The sequence below is a fragment of the Amyelois transitella genome, chromosome 12 (genome assembly GCF_032362555.1).
Source record: "Amyelois transitella isolate CPQ chromosome 12, ilAmyTran1.1, whole genome shotgun sequence".
Lineage (NCBI taxonomy): Eukaryota > Metazoa > Arthropoda > Insecta > Lepidoptera > Pyralidae > Amyelois > Amyelois transitella.
This window is the reverse complement of record NC_083515.1, coordinates 2878796-2899556: the sequence shown is the minus strand read 5'-3', so window position 1 is coordinate 2899556 and position 20761 is coordinate 2878796. Positions and strand designations below refer to the sequence as shown.

General features: G+C 33.4%; 1 protein-coding gene across 1 annotated transcript; it reads right to left on the bottom strand.

Annotated features, from left to right (window-relative positions):
* Positions 1-970: 970 nt before the first annotated feature.
* LOC106142564 (multiple inositol polyphosphate phosphatase 1) lies at positions 971-19256 on the bottom strand. The gene is made up of 10 exons (XM_013344361.2): positions 19131-19256; positions 18020-18185; positions 8939-9084; positions 8384-8560; positions 7372-7491; positions 6987-7085; positions 6076-6204; positions 4819-4969; positions 4154-4352; positions 971-3173 (listed from the first exon to the last, which is right to left on the bottom strand). Exons 2-10 carry the CDS (start codon positions 18177-18179, stop codon positions 2936-2938), a joined length of 1419 nt encoding a protein of 472 aa, XP_013199815.2. The 5' UTR covers positions 18180-18185; positions 19131-19256; the 3' UTR covers positions 971-2935.
* Positions 19257-20761: the final 1505 nt, after the last annotated feature.

Here is a 20761-nt window from a genome sequence, read left to right as displayed (position 1 = left end):
TAGCATGAAGCCAATATTATATTAAATTTAAAGTGCTTTAAAAAAAAAATTGACTTTGGTGAAAACATGTACTTGTAAAGTTTGGGATAATCTAAACACATGTTATTTATTAAATTTTCTTAATTAGTGTGTTTCTGGTTGTAACCTTAGCGGTTATGCTTCGGAAATCCAGGTCTTGTACTACACTATAAAGATAAGACAATGGGAAAGGTCGGCCGCTTGATTTGAAACGGCTTTCCATACCAATATTAAATTAACATACATAAAATCACGTCTATAACCCTCGCGGGGTAGATAGAGCCAGCAGACTTGAAAAGCCTGATAGGCCACGTTTTGGCCATAATTGAGATTCTAATAGTGACAGGTTGCTAGCCCATCGCCTAAAGTAAGAATCCCAAGTTTATAAGCCTATTCCGTAGTCGCCTTTTACGACATCCATGGGTAAGATTTGGAGTAATCCTATTATTTTTTGTTGGGTGAACAGGTGGTGCATGGCACCACAAGGTACTATATTAAATTAAAAATAGAGATTAGTCTCTAATCAATATTTAAAAACCATTTGTCATGGTTTTCATCGTAATATTCCTACGAAATAGCTGTAGGAAATGTGTATGACACGATGTGATTTACGCCGTAAGTTGTTAATTTTGTAAATGAAATAAACTTAAATATTTATGATAACTAACTTGTTTTTGTCTCTGTCCCTTCAAATTAAAAATAAATAAAAAATAAATCATTATAATTATATTATGGGTAGGTATTATAATTAAAATTAAACGACGTAAAAAATAAGTATGTTATTCTTTCACGAAAAAGGTGGATTAATACTTTTTTATTTTCAAGAAAGCTAGAACGTTACATGAGGCATTGTCTTTTTTTATATTTTCGTTTAACGTTTATTTGAAATACTTTTCTTTCTCATTTCAGCCGAAGGGGACGTAAAAATTAAACATAATATTTACATATTTCAACAATTTATTCGCTACAAATTATATTTGGTGCGAGTTACAACAACGATAGAATACGGAAACAGTAACACTGAAAACATTTAGTATATTTAGTTACAACAACAAATAGCTCTAAGTAAATATCTATGAATTAACAGCAATACTATTCTAAGGGTGGTGACAGACGAATTGCGAATAGTCAACGGCATGAAAACCCTATGGTTTTGTTTTGTATGACATTATTTGTTCATGTTTTCCTGACGTTGACTGTACATATGAATGAGCGAAGGCTTGCATCAATGATCTAAGAGCGGAGGTGACCTAAGACGTAGTTTATTAGGGAATTTTTAGAAACTACAATAATTCTCAGTTTCCTGATTACCTACTTTTATCTTATGGTGCAAGAGTTGTATTACCAAGATATGTAATAGGTAAGGCAATGTAATTTAGATTTATATGGCCGCGTAAGCTAGCTTTGACATCTATCACCACCTAGGTTTTAAAGTTTAGTGTCTTTGGGGATCGGAGGACCTAATACAACACTGACAAAGTATAACCTTAACAATCGCAAACAAACTGACCAAACTACACTAACTTTCAATGGTAGGTAGGTATAATTTATTTGCGTTTATTTGGTACATCAGGCTGTAACGTTTACATTATTTCTATGTTACTTATGTAAGTATACAATAAAAAATACAGTAATAAAAATATTAAAAATCTAAACATACATAATTTCATCTGAGAATGCAGTAAGTATGTCATGAATTTTTATAAACTTTGCAAAAAAAAAAATGTATTATACATATTTTTTTTAAATGTGTTTAGGTACATGATCTAATTTGAAAAGATAATTTTTTTTACGGAATTAGAATAAGCAGGGACATTGTTACATATCTTAAAACTTTTTTTTTAATTTTCAAGCGATTAAAAGTGTGTGATGGTCGTAAAAATCTGCGCTACGACCCAATTTCGTCTTTTTGAGAATGGATTACTAAGTACTTGAAACTAATTCGCTTAAACTCGCTTAATTATTAACTTTATAAATAAACATATAAGATGCATAATTGCCAAATTATGGCACAAAAATAAATGCATAGCAAATCAATACTGAGCACCGTTAATTTGATCATTAAAAACGATATAAAATACATTGTGTAATTAAAAGCCATCTTAAACGATCTGTTGACTACAATTTACTTAACTTTAAATGATGAAACAATTAAAAATATACAAAATAAAATATTTTATCTTGATGTACCTACTTGATTAATAGCAATTAAAACGTCAATAACTAACTTCTTAAAATATTAAGTAACATTTTTTTCACTTAAAATATGAACAGTCGCAAGCAATAATTCCAAAATATGTGTACACAGCTGCAAATACCTACATATTTAATGCTCGTGACTGTATTAGACATGATTTAAAGAATATACTTATATTAAAATAAGAGTTTTCAAAAGTATAACATGATGTAAAGTTTAATATATTTCTACAACAATTACTTTTGCAAACTTGGAGCAATCTCCCTTAGTTATGATGTGTGAAACATTTAAGTAGATAGAATTTATTACTATTCATACTTAGTACTAAAATATGAAATAAACCTTTTAACGTCAATATACAGGGTGTAGCAAAGACGGGTATTATAACCATAACTACTAAGGAGGATTTATACTGTTGGTTATAATACCTGTCGGATATACATTAAAATAGTTTAAAAACATCGAATTTCCATACACATTTTATAGCATATATATCAGCTGTTCACAATGTAAATGACCTAACATCAAACTCAAAACATAGTTCTCAAAAAAACATACGTTTGAAAGCGCTTTTACCATACTTTTTTTCGGCTCGTCGACAATAGAAAAGTATGTGAGATAGTATTAGTAGTATGATATACAACATGCGCGTTAAAATTGAAACCGGTTTTATTTACAGTATTTATAATTCACTGTGAAAATATAACTTTAAATCCTTATTTAAAACACCAATTTCATAACAACCGCTATAACAGCCAAAAATCCCCATGAACGTAAGGCTTGCGATCCACTGCAGAACTGTAAATCGCATTTGTTTGCGATTTCCCCGAACCTGCTGACGACTAGCGACCAGTCGCACAGGCCGACGCGACAGCCCTCAATGACCATTGGTCGCTCGTTTTCTAAGAAGAGAACTTGGTAGCGATCCTTGATTTGGAAATTGCCGTTTGATGTGCACCTGGAGATGAAAATAAGATTCTTAACCCATTATAAAAAAAAATCTAAAACAGTTGCACTTCTTAGGTTGGTGTCGCTATGATGATGATTAAGAATGTGGAACTTTAGTGGCTCATGGTAATGGATGCTTTGACGGGAGAGTGCTCCAAAATGTAAGTAGTCGCTTAGGACGAATAACGCCTAATATCTCAGTGGCAACAAGTACATGAAAACTATATAAGTAGTTTTTGTCGAATTCATCACAGCATTATTCTGATCTTAATCCTTCTCATCGAATTTCTCAACAGCACATTCGCGTTTTATGGCGATAACAGAGATGTGGGCCACTTTCTGTTCTGAACCGTCTTTGGTAGGGACCACTTTGGTCCCTACCAAAGACAGTTCAGAACAGAAATAATAGTAGACTAGAATGGTTATCACCTGTCAGTGACTGGATATGATCGATTCCCTATGTCTTTAGATCTACCTTAGTTGTGGCGACATGTCAACGCCACACGTCACAACAATAAAAAATAAAATCACGCGACGCTATCAGTCAAAAAATAAAGCCTAAATCGCGCAAGCAAAGATTTTACAGATTGGAGCATATATACAAACTCCGACACAAAATCGTTGGAGGTGCGGTTCTCCAGGCATAACAACTAGCCTGGCGGAAGATCTTCCCTTTGGTGGGGGTCGAGCCGAATCATAGCCCCCGCTACATAGCCATTATAGTCTATACCTATAAACTTATATTGACATTATATATGTGGGAATGAAAGTAAAACAGTGCGGAATTATATCGTAAATCTTCTTATTTTATTGGACTTCTTAAAAACGCATCTTATAACGTTTTACATCGTACCACAGACTCACTATTCTATCTCTTAATGTTACCAACGTAAAAATAAGTAAGAGGTCAGCTAACAAAAAGGATTTAAATAAAAACAAAAAACAAAGCTTCTCCCACATATATATAAATTATAATCTGCTACAACTTACTTGTATAGCACAGCAGCAACATTCGCGTTGTACGGCGACAACAACGATGTTGCCCACTTTCTGTTCTGCACGGTGTTCGTGTGGTAGTTGTCTCCTGTCAATGGGGCGGGGTCGTGATGGGTTCCCATAGTTCGTAGTAGCATGAGAAGCATCTCTGAGTCTGTCAGCTGAATCTGAGCTTTGGGCTGTTGGGGGTGTTCTGTGGAATTTTGAAAATATTGTTGGAAAAGTTGCACACACGAAGAGTCCATTAGTAATAGTTAATTTTACAACCAGCCTTTTCCGAGTCAGCCCCTAGCCACAATGTTGATAAGGCATACCTAAGTCTTATTTTCTTCTTCTTATATATTATCTTATCTTTCTATATTCTAACTAATGTACCTACATAACTTCGAAACTCATTGGTTCATGGCCGAGGTGGGAATACTTTCTTTCCATCTTCGTCCTAGCGTTAATCCTGGTTACATCTTCACCTCTCTGGAGAAGAGCCCGGGGTACGCCTTTGACCATGATCTTGGACGACTGAGAAGTCCGATGCCGTAACCGTTCGACTACCAAAGCTGTCGATAGTGCCTTAGGATTAGTCAGTTTTATATTTGTCTTCACTAGTAGCCCAACATTGAATACTCGTTCTAAATCAATGATAATATTAGTAAAGATCTCACCATGTTCCGCGTGTTTGGTGAGAAACCCGATCATATCATTAAGGAGTGAGCAGCCGATCTTCGGACTTAGTTCCGACCCGTACCCGTACTTGTAATAGGTCTCCAGATCTTCTGCATACTCGAATCTCTTTAGGTCTTCGCGGGTAAACACCTACAAATATATTTATGTGTGAGGATACATTCTTCGATGTGTTGTATTTTGCTATTGCATGATATGTTATAATCATTAAAATGATAGGACCGAGTATGCTACCCTATATGACACCAATCTTCCGTTGCAAATTTCGGGCATTAATCCTAGTGGAGATATTATCTTGGCATCTAACATGACATATGCTGTTCTCAAATTTAAGTCAATTAAGATATAAGGTAAGTATATGGAATACGCTTTGATGATCAGAGAATAATTTGATATGAAAACTCACTATACCAAATAAATAATGTAATAATGTACCAAATAAACGATTTTTCTTTCTTTCTTTTACTATGATTGTTATGTTCAATATATGAACTTCATATTTGCCTTTGCTTTTATATTATTTAAGCTGTATAAGACCCAAAGTGATGAGAATAAAAATCATGAATTTCATAATTCATGAGTCATTCGGTAACAATCGAAACAATGGACTAAGAACGTCAATGTAAGTGTCATTAACATTAATTTTACACTTCAATAGATTCGCCCACGTGATTGTATAGATGTGATGTTGCTTATTAAATGTTGCTAATGGCAAGTGTTTTGTTAATTTTCTATGACAAAGACGATTGTTCCGTAGTTTTTTTTTTTGTATGCACACAAAAGAAATAATAATCAAAAATGTCGTTGCCCCAGGGAAACATGCTAGGTCCGCTTCGTTTTATTAGTTACAAATTTTTAAGTAGGTACAAAAATCTACGTGAGTGTGGTCACCATTTCTAGTTACCTATGTACCTTTTAACCATACTCTTTGTGTTGTTTGATTCCTTAGTTTCAGTCATTTTATGAAGCTGAGCTGATAAAAATATATTAAGTAAAATTATTTTTTATCAGCTCCGTTTTATATATATTATTTTAATAAAATTACCTTTAAATACATGTATGTAGGTAACTAACTAGGTAATTTTACCTAACTAGGTATGTAAAATTTCAAATTATGTAGTAATAATAGTGATAATTTTAATATATTAAATTAATATAAAGTTAGTATAAAGTAAAGTAGTAGTAAAAGTAAGTAAGTTGAATAAAAAAAAAAAGTGACAATAACAAAGTATACTCACCGAACACCAAGGGGAGACAGTGGTGATGTCCCAGGCCTTATTGTAGCGGCACATCTGGTACATGCTGTATACGAGGTCGGGGTGGACGTCGTAGTTGAAGCCCAGGCGAAGGGAGATGTTCGTTATCATCTGCATGCAGAAATAAGAGGTTTGAATGAAATCAAAAGTGACCGTTTCCAGACTAATTTGATAACATTGAAATTTTTCGCCACCGATACATTCTTCCATATGTACATTATCACTACACTATGTGTTTTCCTTTACGGGCTAACAGTCTTGATAAGGCTGAAGAGTCAAGTCGAGCTGGATGGCTTAATGATGGAATTGAGATCATCATTCACATATAGGATTTAATCCTTAAAAAATTATTAGCAGTAAATCAAGAAATCATAAGGAGCAATTCCTTTCTTTCAAGAAAGCCCTTCGCAAATAAACTTAAGCCTGCTTGGACCATTTTGGTGACAATTTATCGGCAATATATCCGAGCATAACGTCAACTTTTTGTAAATGGTTCATAGATTTTTTAATACATACAAATATATACGGGACATATTATACAGATTGAGTTAGAATCGAAGTAAGTTTGAAACTTTCTCGTATTTATCGTCGTATACTAAGTACTCGTATCTTGTAAATTTCATAATAAATACTATTAAGATGACTTTATAGTGAGCCGTGTGATTTCCGGCACCAATATAAAAAGAATAGGACGACTCCATCTCTTTCCCAAGGAGGTCTTAAAAGGCGACTAAGGGTATGGCTCTTAGTCGCTTTAGTTGATTCTCAAATTGAAACTCGCCTTGTTAGTTTTGAAGACTGCTGACTATATCTACCCCGCAAGGGATATAGTCGTGATTGTATGAATGAATGGATGACTTCATAAGAATTATTGTAAATGGCATAATATTTACCTCTCTAAACTCGTGTTTTGACTGAAAGATGCGTTTCTGAGTTAGAGTATCATTGTTATCTTCCACTTGTGTCTTCCAATTTTCGCACGATTTGTATGGCTGAAAAATAGAAATTATCAACTTTTGAGTAATCTGTACCGAATGTGACACTTTTTATGTTTCTTCTTATGTAATGATCTATACTTAATATTTTTCAAGTAATTTATTTAATTGTTCTTTTTTTCTGATATTTTTTATAGGGTCCCGTACATTATTCTTACTATTTTAGGGGCCTAACAAAACATAAGTTACCTATGTCTGCAGTAGTTTAGCATCTGTTTTTATGTTAATATTTTTAAAAATAAAGTCTATCTTACTCCAATAAATTCGTGCAAATAATCTTTACCTTCAATTTCTTTTCATCAAGTTCTTTGGGTATGTCGTAATTTTCCGCCTGAGTTCTGAACAGCCCTTCTGTGAAGGCGCGGAATGTGGAACCAGATACTTCATCGTCTACGTATTTTATCTGAAAATGATAAATTTAAACTAAATGTATGATAAATTATAAATATATTAAATGATAAATTTAACTAAATACAATCTCTCGCAGATAAATTATCAAACCTTCCTAGGTGCCTAGGTCTGTTTATTGAAACACGGTAATTTCCTCGGATCCACATAAGAAGGACCTTGCTACTAGGAAATATTTGAATGCTAGGATAAAGACACTCTTAGAACATTTCTGAAATTAAATGTAAAGATATGTTTTGCCATCTGGCAGCTTATGAGGTTTTATGAAAACCTTAAACCAAGTTTAAGAATACAGTGTGCTCTTAATTCGACTGTATGTTTTTATATAGATTGTACGCGGTCAATCAGTCAATAACAACCAAATTTTCTTCAAGTTTCTTCTGTTTATACCAAACTGTCTTTTAACATATTCTGTTAACATATTCACGAAGGAGCCTTTACTCATTAGGCAAGATTTAATGATAGGAATTTAAAGAAAATGTTAAAACTATGTATAATATCAGTCTTTGTAGAATCTGGAAGACACCATCTTCGTGGAATGAGTTATAATTTTAATTTTTATTCACGAATAGGTACTAGTAGTAATGCCGTGTGGTTCCCGGCACCAAATGTACAAAGAATAGGACCACTCCATCTCTCTCCCACGGATGTCGTAAAAGGAGACTAAGAGGTAGGCTTATAAACTTGGGATTCTTCTTTTAGGCGATGGGCTAGCAACCTGTCACTATTTGAATCTCAATTCTATCATTGAGCCTAACAGCTGAACGTGGCTTATCAGTCTTTTCAAGACCGTTGGCTCTGTCTACCCCGCAAGGGATATAGACGTGATTATATGTATGTATGTAGGTACTAGTAACGATTTTGACCACAAAGTAAAATTATCTCACCAGATAGTCATGAGGGTTGTCAGTGAGGAGCCCCGGGTACCTCTGCTTCCAAGCCTGCGCCAACTGCTGCGTGGACATGTAGCCTTCGCTGGTCAGGTTCCCTGCGAAGGTCACGTTGATCCTGGGGTTCCATTCCCATTGACCGAGCAGATTTAAATCCGCCGCGCAGATGCGTTGCTGAAATTTGAAGATGTTGATGGTTTACTAAAGCTATGAAATCATTTGCGGGATTTTAACTAGAATCATCTGGACCATATAACAAATACGCTGGTTATATTAAAATTGCTACGGCATGTCGAGGTATGACTTGAAATTTTGTCAAAGTTTTTGTTCAAGTGGCAGAGCTGATTGGCCAAGGTGCAAAGCTTGATGTGGGAAATGGGAGCAAAATATATTCAAACATTGAAAACGAAATTGTTGGAGCAGATATCGGAGAGAAAGTAGAGAGGAATATTTTAGACCTTCACTGTAAAAATATTCCTGGACTAGATTTTTTGTTTCTCATTAGAGACACATTTTCCGATAAGAATTTAAAGAATAGAAAGTTCAACTTACATTAGTGTTCCTAAAATTTCCACTTCTGTAATTATTCAGGATGTTATTTTTGAAATCTGACAACTTCTTCAGTTCAGGTATCTCTGTTATCGACGGGTTACTCGCCCCATGTCGGTACGCGAGCCAAAATGCTATGGGTTGACAACCTGTAACATTTATTAAAAACTTTTTGAACTTTACATATGCCTTTAGCTAGTAGAAGAAGTAGAAGGAACCCAATCATAGGGAAGACTTATAAACGTGGGATTGTAAGTAATGAGCTAGCAGCGTCACTATCCGAATCTCAATTTCAGTATTTTCGGGACGATTGGCTCTGTCTACCCCATGACGATAAATTAGTCATATAATATAATAGTACTTACCTAATAATCCATACATATAATAAATCTGTAACTAAACTTTGTCTGTACATTGAAGATATTTAAGAAAAAAAAAACTATAAGGGGTCTTTTAGGGTCAATAGAAGCCAAAACAATTTTTTTTAGAATTTTTGTCTGTCTGTCTGTCTGTCCATCTGTCTGTCTGTATGTTTGTACGCGCATCACGCAAAATCTACCGAACGGATCTGAACGAAATTCGGCACATATATAGTTAGTAGCCTGGATTAGAATATAGGCTACTTTTTATCCTGAAATTCTATCCCAAGGGGATGAAATAGGTGAGGGCGAAGTTGCGGGCACAGCTAGTAGTTAAATAATATAGTCATAGAAGTATGAAGGCAAATATATTTTTTAAACGAGTTTATGGAAAGACACAAAGAAGTGTACTCTAAAAGAAAAAAGGAAATATGCGACGTCGCATGCCGTGTGGGTGTGCAAAATAGAAGAGATTCAGGACATATAGTCGCCGTTTTGATTTGACTGTAAGTAGAGCATTATAATGATGCGATTTCACACTATCACGCCTTGCCCTTGCCATAAGCAGGACGACAATTCCTGAAGGAAGCATATACAAATCACTTCTTTATTTCATACGAGGAACACAGAGCCAACAGTCTCGAAAAAGCTGATAGGCCACGCTCAGCTGGCGAATTGAGAGGGAAGCACAGAAGTAGAAAAGTCGATTTTGTATTAATCATTTCCACGAAACCTCATGAGAAAAAGCATGAGAAATATATACACATGAATAAGACTTGATGACACAATGGCATATCGGTACCGTACATTATAATAGATTTTCTAGAGGTGCGGCTGTCCTAATTTCGCATCGTATTTTGTCAAGGTTGTGTTCTATCGACGAGGCGATTAGTTCCTTTGTAACGCTAAGATTTGTTGATGAAAACATCGATGTTTCTTTTGTGATGTACCAAACGTTGTTTGTTTATGAGAGCCAGTACACTCGAACAGTGTAGCCTGTACATCTACCTACATTTTATTCCATTTCAAATCTGTTTTCAATATCTGATTGTGATATTTATGTGGATGGATGGAATACGATTATTATCCATATGGAAGACAAATTTTTTTTTTTGTGAGAAAGGTGAATGTTCTTCAACTTGTTTGTTTCTGTAAGTAACTTCTCAGTTTCTTGCCCATGTTATACTTTTTCTTTGTCTTTTGTATTTGAAACGAAGATTGTCACGATTATATTTTGTTATATAAGAATTCTTTGCCAAATACTTTAAGAGGTGTACTACTACCGTTCTATTGTTGGCGTTGGTGTAAATAAATAAATAAATTGTTGATATCTAAATTTACAGGATTTTTTTTCTTAATAAAGGTAATATGACGTAGATTTCATATAATTATCAACCAAAAGTCAATATTAAAGCTCATTCCGTTAAAAAGTCATTAAAATGGACCCCAACCTCTCAACCTCACTTTTTTGAAAGCTGATCTACATTTTTACTCAACGTTCTTGTTAGTAACATTAGTACATACGGAGTTAATCTCTGCAGATGTAACCAGCATCCGATCGTGGTCATACATAGCTAATAAACCGACTAACAAAAATAGACGGGCACGTGTGTGACACACATAGAGGTAGGATATATCTCCGTTGCACCATGGCGTAGGCACCATTAGCTGAACTATTTAGTTGTATAATAAGTATATTGGAATATTGGAAACAAATGTAAGCTTTGGATTTTTTTCACAGACAAATCCTTTTGTCAGCAAATTTCCCTTTGTCTGTTTGTCCGAATGCAATATAACACAGAGATTCTTTTACAATAATAATTAAAATAGAAAAGTGTTATCGGAAAAAGTCGCGGAAGGAAAGATAAAATATATTCACATTTTTGTCACTTTTTTTTAAATGAATTTAAAAATAACGTGAATCTATTTCACATCTTCACATTATTCCATAGTTCTGCAGCGATCTAAGGTCGTGACATTAAATTATACATAGTCGTAGCTAAATGCACTCATATTATGGGAACAAACAGCTGCTGATTTCATGTTTGTGGTAACGAAATGTAAGACCGTTCAAAGTAGGTACCTAAGCAAAAAAACCTTCCTAACTCTATGACAGTTTCATAATAGATTTTCGTTGATCGGCAAGCGAGCTTGAGATTTTTTAATCAATTGCATTTGTGCACACCTTAAAAGCCTAGGTATGTATAACTCAAAATATAGAGAAAATGTAAGATGAGATGAAAATAAAATTAAAGCAAATCTTTATTTGGTGCAAATGCTGACCTTACATTATTCATAATCATAAAAAAAGAAAATCAAACACGCATTTTGAAGCCTACAATTCAGAATGTGAGAGAGAACCAAGGAGAGAGAAGTTTTCTTGATTGTTATAGAATAGAAATGAGGCGGGAACTGGACACGCACACTATTTAAAACCCCATACGCGTTCATTCGATGGCGGAAGTAACGTGCTAATGTAAAGGCCGTTAAACACCGTGGATACAGTATAAATAGTTGGGCTTCATGAACGATCTGGATGGTGACCTCATGCTCTGTCAATTAGCCAGGTGACTAACTAAATTTTCGATCAAGTTGTTACATTTGTTTGTATAAGTCAACTAGCGACCCGCCCCGTTTTCACACGGATAGCATTTATACATATAAACCTTGCTCTTGAATCACTCTTCCTATTAAAAAAACTGCTCTCTGCAAATCAGCGAAATCCGGACGGAAATATGAAACGAAGAAACTGCCACGATTCATACCTACATTGATCAACTGGGGGCCAACCACAAGCTTTTGTAAAACAATCTTATTTCAAGGAAGTCTTATTATAAGCTTGTAATAACATTACTCATATTCGTACCATGACCTCTATCACGCAATCTTATTTTATTCCTGCTTAGTGTTGCGAAAGAATGAATGATTTATTGACTTTGTCTATTCCCTGCTAAAGGATAAAAAGAAACAGCGCTATATATAATACATAACGCCATCCCCTTCAATCGCTTTCAATTGTCGTTCCGTATAACGCATTAAGTACGATGATAAAAATTTATAATAATATAAGTATAAAAGTTGCTGTAAATTATTTAAAAGTGTTTATTTACAAAAACATTAGGATATTTACGTAACTTATTATGTAATATAAACTAATATCTCAAACATATGATTTAAAATGTTGATAAATAAGTATGAAACCTAATCTTTATGACGAGGTGAATCGTGAACGGAACGCAAGGTCGCATGCTGTCATAGGCGAAAAAAAATTTGAAATGTAAACAAACCCAACTCAAGTGTTTCAAACTTTAAATAAGATTTATGTTAGTTTTAAATGGTGAATAAAACTTTCTTCGACTGAGCCATAATAGGTGAGGCCTATTTTAATCTTATGGCTCATTTTCTTATTCGTCTCTTCAGCGTCACCATGTAAATAAAGTGAGTTTTGTTCAAAACCAATTTCAAGAATAAAACTTTAGTTATGTGGTTTAAAATAATTTTACTAAATAAGACGACGACGACATACGACGGCGTTTTCTTGATCTAACTCTTCGGAGTTAGCGGCTTCGTCGGCTTCCAAGAAATCGAAAATTTCGAAGTTCAAATCCATTGCTAAACAATTGCAGTCACTACCTATAATATTCACGTTCACTTTCTTATAAGCTTTTTTCCGAAACTATGTAGATTTACTCACTTATTTCAGCAAATAATAGTAAATAATGTTGTATCCGTTGCGAAAGAGGAACTTTTTTAAGATTGCTAAATTTGACATTAAAACAATAATGCTATAGGCGTAAAGTCACGTCATGGTACCAATTTGAATGAACGAAATAGAGGTGACGTCACCAAAACTATCTGAAAAAGTAATATTGTTTTAAGCTTGTTTTGAAGACCTCGTGGTGCAAAAAATCAATGTAATATTAAACTAATACTGCTATAAGACGTTGTGGTTGGCCCCCTGTTTATGACTTACGGTGTAGATGAAGGTAACTTTCTTGAAAATACTGAAAGGCCACTTGCAATGGAATGCATAATTTTCACTAAATCTTTACTTAAATTGTTAAGTACTTAAGTATAAATATGTCTGTACTTACCGGTAAGTTTCAGGTAGCTAACATTAGCAATTTATTAACGTGATAGCTTGGTTACTTATTAGGTCACACCAATGACTAATCATGACCTCGGAAGACAAACGACGCCTGTCAGCCGTTTGTCAAGTCAGTGCTAAATTGACCCAATACTGATTGGCTTTTGCGGCTAATTGAGGGATCGGACGTGTCATCAGATTGTTAACCCTTAAGCAGGCCGCGGACGTATGCTTCCCACATAGATTTTTTAAAGTTGTAGCCGGGTTTTGGTGAATCACAGCCCACAATCTGTCAAAATCTAATCTTAACTGTATACTCTATGGTTCCAAATACTAAAACTCGGTGTTTCCGAATGTATGTGTCATTGACAGCCAGTTGAATTTTTGACTACCGTTGGAGAGGTGATTTTCAGTAACTGTGCAATACTTTTTCCGATTATGGCGAAACCAAGAAAGGTAAGTCGTGCAATTTTTTGATATATTATAGATTTTGAGTTATAGTATCAAAATTATAAAGTTTTTTTGTTGTTTTCCTGCAAAATATTATGAAAATAAGGTAAAATAAAATGTGGGGAAGATATGACCATAACCTGTTGATTACCACTATTTGTGGGAACTATATTTCCTTTGCCTGTTCAAATTACCTTATTTTTTGTATACTAGCTTATTCACCCTACTATGTTCGTGTGTTTTATAACATAAGCAAAATTTAATTAGAAAATACGCATGGTTATGATTATTTTACATAAATGTAACTAAAGTTGAGATTTGCAGTAGGATATATTTTTACTTTTTTAAATATCTTTTAAAAATTAGCATTTGTTACTGTTTTTTATATAGAGGCTGCTCAAAGATAAACAAATAGAAGTTATTCTGGAAGAATGGGACTCTTCATCAGAAGAAGAAGATGAAAAGAATGAAGAGTGTGCAGCTTTAGACTATGTTCCTAAATCAATTCCTAAATAAATCAAGGGCATAAAAATATTTCATTTATACATTTCATCAAAAAAATTATAATAATTACAGTTGATTTGATTGATGATTATAATAGATAGTAATAAAGTTGTTTCATTTCAAACTCTTTAGAAAATAAAAGTAAATAAGTAAGATAAAATACTTAAATATATAAAATAAATAATTTATGAACAGACTAGCCTTCACCATTTACATATAGATATACCTACAGATTAGAGTTGTCTCTACCCAGGCAATGGGATTATGTTTTCCCACATCATTTTTTCAGCTATTTCAGTGTTTTTTCAGTAATTTGTTGATAAGGAATCGGAAAGGGCGTTATTTTAAGCCTAAATCCATATATAACACTTAATATACAGTAGCGGTTTATCGGGGCCTGTTTAAGGGTTAATGTGATTTTATGTTGATTGATATATCTCATCAGATTTTTAATCATTTGATGTATTGATTATTAAGTGATGATAGCTGTAATTAGAAGTGCGATTGGGTAATTTGTTTGTGTTAATTGAAACCATGGATATTAAAGGCAAATGTTTATAAAAGTTGCACACATATTTCAGAGTAATGTAAGGACATATGCATAGAACTATTACATTTATGGTAGGTAAGTATAATAACGATTCATCTCGAATAAACCATTTGTTTTAAAAGAATATTGGTCAAAAACAAAGAAATTAAACACTGGTCAAATAAACTGAAGAAGTGAATAGGAAAACTATCAAATTTATGTCCGCACACTATTTTCTTTAAAGAATGGTAAAATCAACAGACTCAAAAGATATTCAAATGTGGCGCAATGGAATTGAATCTCTAAACACTTCAATCATTGCCGGCTGACTGCATTTCTAGACTAGATCACATTCAGCTTACTCGTTTTGTTTGTTTATAAACTGTAACAGTCATGTTCGTGGTCCAATAACCGGCAAAATTTGCTATTAGGAGTATGTAATGTCATACAATTTGCAATATAATAATGGCAATTTGCGAATCCCCTGAGAATTAGGGCAATGGCAACAACGATGTGGTTAAGCCCTCAATTAGTAAGAAGTGTTATAAAGTTCGATGATAAGCTCTTAAGGAGATGATTTTGATACATTTTCTTACAGATTAAAAAAACCTTGAGATGTTTTCAGCTTTTCTCATGGAAATCTAACCACTTGTTCATCACCGAATGCACTTAGTTTAATTTGTATTGCAGCTTTATCATTTGTCCAGCCAAAAAACCTACATTATGAATATGTTGAGCAAAGGCTATTTTATTTCTAGCAATTTCTTGCTAGCAATTTCTTCCAGCCAACATTTAATACAAAGCATACTTACTTAATTATAATAAAGAAATACGTTTTTCTCTTTATTTTATAGTTACTTACGTGCTTAAGTCATCGTCGGAAATATAATAAGAACATTATTTTAATCTTATTTATTTAGCTGTTACACTTTTATTATATCAAGAGCGAAACTAAATAATATACCTACCTTATAAGCTCCGTTAATGGTCGATAAAAGTCTTTAAGAATTAATATGTTTATTTAAGGTAGGTAAGTATTAAATAAATTGTAGAGCTATGTAATTTAATTTCACCCTTGAAGCCTTGAGGGGTGTGATCTCATGTGAGTAAATTCTTATGTAGGTCAGACTGGTGGAGCCGATGATAATTGTTTACGATCGCTAAAGCTAATACGTGCCTATATAAATAATGTTACGTTCTTACGGCTTGCGGAATAGACAGAGCTTCAACGGTAGAGAAAAGGTGTTAAGTTGAAATTTAATTTTTTTACGAGCTATATTTGTTTTAGATAAATTTCTTTCTCTTCATAGGCATTATATAGAGATACAAATCAAGTTGTCAATAATTTTTTATTAAATTTAAGTACCAACGGACATACCTAGTAGTACAATACGATCAATAGTGAATTTGTTTTACTCCGTAAAGGGAAAAGAAATATGTGCACAATTTCAGCTGTTCGGAGTGAAAATTATACAATTTTTATACAGTCTGGTAATATTTTTAAAAAGATTTTTAAGTTATTGGTAATTGTTAACTATTTAAGAGCGTCGCGATGATTAGGTAGAATCGATAAGGTGATGCGCATAAAAGGCACAGATTCAAATCCAACCCTAGCCATTTACCAATGAATATTTTCGATGTTATACATAACTATATACTTTGAATACTAGGTAGGTAACCTTTAAAATTAATAATTTTAATTCATCCCGTTCGTGAAAATCTCTTACATTTTGTATCCCGTATTCACGCGGTTATTTGAGACAGTAAAATGATGCAATAAATAAACACAAGGCCCGTTGTAAATATTAAAACTAGTTATTTAGTCAAGCTGCTATAATTATAAACGTCAGAAGTTTGGAATATTTAGGGCTGTCACCTTCATCACTGCGTATTTTCTATAGAATAGAATAGATTTATTTTCAAAATTGGATACGAGGTATCACTTATTGACGTCACATCACTTAAATCTAATCATAACTACTACCGCTTCCAAAGCGCATGTGTAGAGGAAGCGGCGGAACGAACTACACTGCATCATTTTCATCGGACGTTTTACTATTTATTTAATTCACCTGACCTTTTTTTTTTGTAAATACATACTTATAATTAAGGTATTTTCCCTAAGAGAATATTGATTTTGACACATGATTTTTAGGAATGTGCCTAACCTGCACATTTCTAAAATATAACTTACTAATACTTATATACGTAACATTTAGGAATCTTAGTGAATGTAGACTTACAGAGAAGCCAATCTACGTACTACAGAACTACTACTGCATTATCAAATCGTTGCCAATGAATCTTCTTAATTGCTCTCTCCACGCCGTAAAGAACAAAGACGTAATGTGTAAGGATGAAACATTGACCAAATTGATGTGTTTTATCGTTAATAAGATTATTGTTATCTTAAAAACTTTACGTGTAAAAAAGTAATGATTGAAAGAATAGATATATGGAAAAAATGCTAACCCTGTATCTGCAATGGGCGTGCGCAAATATGCTGGTTTCCATGAACATAATCCGTCGTAATGCTGTGGTAATAATTTTCTAAGATATCTTGCTATTATTTTGTGGTAAGTTGGACAAATTCCAATTATTTTATACAAGTAGATAAATATGTATGTAACTTGCATAAAACACTCTTTACATATTCATTAAAAAGTAAGTTGGTTGGTATATAGAAGCTTATCATGTAGGTAATTAGGTACAAACATAATTATAAGCAAGTCTATAACCCTTGCGGTTTAGGCAGGGCCAACAGTCTCAAAAATACTAATAGGACACGTTCAGCTGTGACAAGTTGCTAGCCTATCGTTTAAAAGAAGAACCCCAACTTTTTAAGCCTGTCTTAATCGTCTTTTACGACCTACATGGAAAACAGATGTAGTGGCCCTATAATTTTCATAGACCATAGTAAATGCTTACTATGCATACCATAATCATTTCTTCTTTTATACCTTAGAATCATCCATTAAACAATAATGACATTGTTTATTGCAAAATAAGCACAGGAAGTTTTCATTGATATGAGGTAATTGAGTAAAAGGTAATGTAAAACATTAAATTCATAACCATGTCACTATTATTATTAAAACTAGCTTTTACCTTTCAAAATCAAGTGTATGCAATTCCCAAGACAGATGTAGACTTACCGGGTACATCATGAATTTTTCCCAAAGGTATGTTGTTTGTGGCGAACAGATAAGCAGTCTTGGATCCGTAGAGAAGGTAAGGATTGTCGTTGACGGAGAGGCACGTCTCCTGCGCGTGGGCAGCCGCCAGAGCCAGCGCGAAGTACAGCCACCAACTCATCTTCGGCTGGATTAAATTTAATTACAACTTAAAAATATTTATTTTTTTTCTTATAGGTATGTAGATATTAGGTACATAAACGTAGCTATACAAATAGTCTAAATTTAACGCCTAAACTAAGTTAGGCGTTAAATTTAGAAGTAAGTTTATCCTACCTAAGTTTATCAATACGAACATATTATTACATACTTAGGTAAAAATAGTTAGTTATTTAACTTGAAACTTAGGAATATTGGAACAGATCTATGGTTTTATTGATAAAAGAAGTTATAAACCTATGTTCCTTAAGTAGTCAGTTTTCTCTATATTTAAGCGTAAAATTAAATCTTAATATTTTATTTTATATATTTGGATGACCAACAGCTATGTTATATATTATGTATAATATTAATAAAGTTATGTTGTTGTTATCATTTAACTCAGAAGTTGAACTTTTACCACGGATCTATGGTATTATTGAAAAAAAAAAATGACCTTATAGAGTTCCAAACTTAAAACCACTTACAAGGTACAAATTACGTCAAGATCTAAGTACCTACATGATTTTCTACCCAATTTTATCAGGGTTATTTATTTTTTCACTAGTAGACTAACAGATTCAAAATTGTCGATGGTAATATTTTCTTGCATATGTTTGATTATTTTTAATAAGTAGGTTCTATAAGAGTTTTGTAAAGACGCCTTAATTAAGTACCTAAATACTTACTTATTTTAGTTTGTACAAAATATTATTATGTCTTTTACTGCAAGTAAAATTTGTGAAAACTTATCATTGTGTATTTCTGAGTGAGGTAAGGTTACAATCCAAAGCAAACAATAACAAAGTAGCGGTACAACTTGCGTTATAATGTGTTGGAAAAAAATACTTATCACTGTTAACCAGCATTCGCAAATAAAAACAATAAACACAGCACATCACTATGCATGATTTTTATTTTATTCACTAATTACCTTTTCGCGGGATAATTCGGGAGAGTATTTTCGTTTAGTCTATGGTTGGGCAAAGCGCGGGAAACGCGACGTATCTCGCACGCGATGGCGGACTCACTGATGAAGTTACTTTATTGTGATCGTTCGTGACGCGCTTGTGAGGCCAGCTTGCCTGACTAGGTACTTACCACAATTTCTTGATTCTACTAGACAGCAAAAGATGCCCGAAAATATAATTAAGTAGATAACTATTACTTAATTATTCGAAGTTAGACAGTGATCGTCATCACTTTAGAATTTGTATTGCACATGCACATTAGGTATGTCTAAAAATGTCGCCAATATTTTATTTTGTATTATGTATTGTATGACTCAAGTATAATTTACACAGATGTTGGTTTACCCACCTACTTTTCAGTTAATACTTTTGACTTGTTGTTAACTAAGGCTAGCTAAGAATGTAGGTTTAAATCATAGATAAGAAATGAAAAAAAAAACTGAATTTTTAAAGGAAACAGGAATAGAATCGCTCTACATTATATATCGATGCAGCAATATTTTTATAAATAAACCTTTGGCACGAGACTCTACGATGACATCAAACAACACAGTCAACAAGAGGTAATGTAGTAGGTATGAGGTAATCGTACATGTTGGTAACTAGGACCTGAAGTATTTCACTTCGAGCTTTTACTCTCGTTGGTAAGTAAATTTTTTTGCATTAATTCCTAGAGCTAAGTAAAGAAGAGAATTTTGAATGTAAATAGAGGTAGTCTCTGCCTACCCCTCCGGGAAAGAAGCGTGATTTTATGTATGTATGTATGTAATAGAGATCTATCTGGTTGTAATGCTTTAATACGGAAAATCACAAAGCAATACTCCCTACTCTTGGTAGGTACTCTAGTCACTTATTACGAGTTTCTAAGGCTTTATAAAAGTGCAAGTTTAAATTGTTTTACTTGTATGTATGTGAGTAGGTTAATTTTAGTAAAGACAGGCAAAATATATATTTATAAAATACATAATTTCTTTAAGTTTCAGTTATTATGTAGGTATTATTAGTATGTTAGATCTAGTAGGTAGGTACCTACGATACGAAAATGACGCAACGCTCTGTATAGGTAGGTAACTCTAGGCTCGGCAGGCTTTTTTATAATTTGTGGGAATTTCCATTGTATAAATACGCTCGCATAGGTTTTTATCTTATATGTTAGTTGTTTCTGAAAATAATGAACTAATTAAAAAGTATTTTTTACAAAACATATACGTAGGTACTAAGTGTGAAGAAAACTTTTGAGTTTACTTTGAAACTGAAATCAAAATAGGTACTTTATAAAAGTCCAAATCTTAATAGCTTTTGTCTGCTAGTAAATTTGTACACTTAGGATTTTATTACGGGATCAATTTTTAGACCTTTTAAATCAAGATAAGCGTAAATCCATGGTAATTCCTTACTTTATTGCATTGTACGGTCTTATCAGAGGTGCATAAACTTGGATCGGTCAGTGCACCTGCATGCAATGCAACGCATGACGAATCTTGGTTTGAAACTAGCTTGGTTAATAAAGCAGATTGAAGCACACACCGTTTTTGGGTAAATGTGAGTTGGTATGTACCATTATAAGGCCCTGTGCACCTTGACAGAGCAAGAA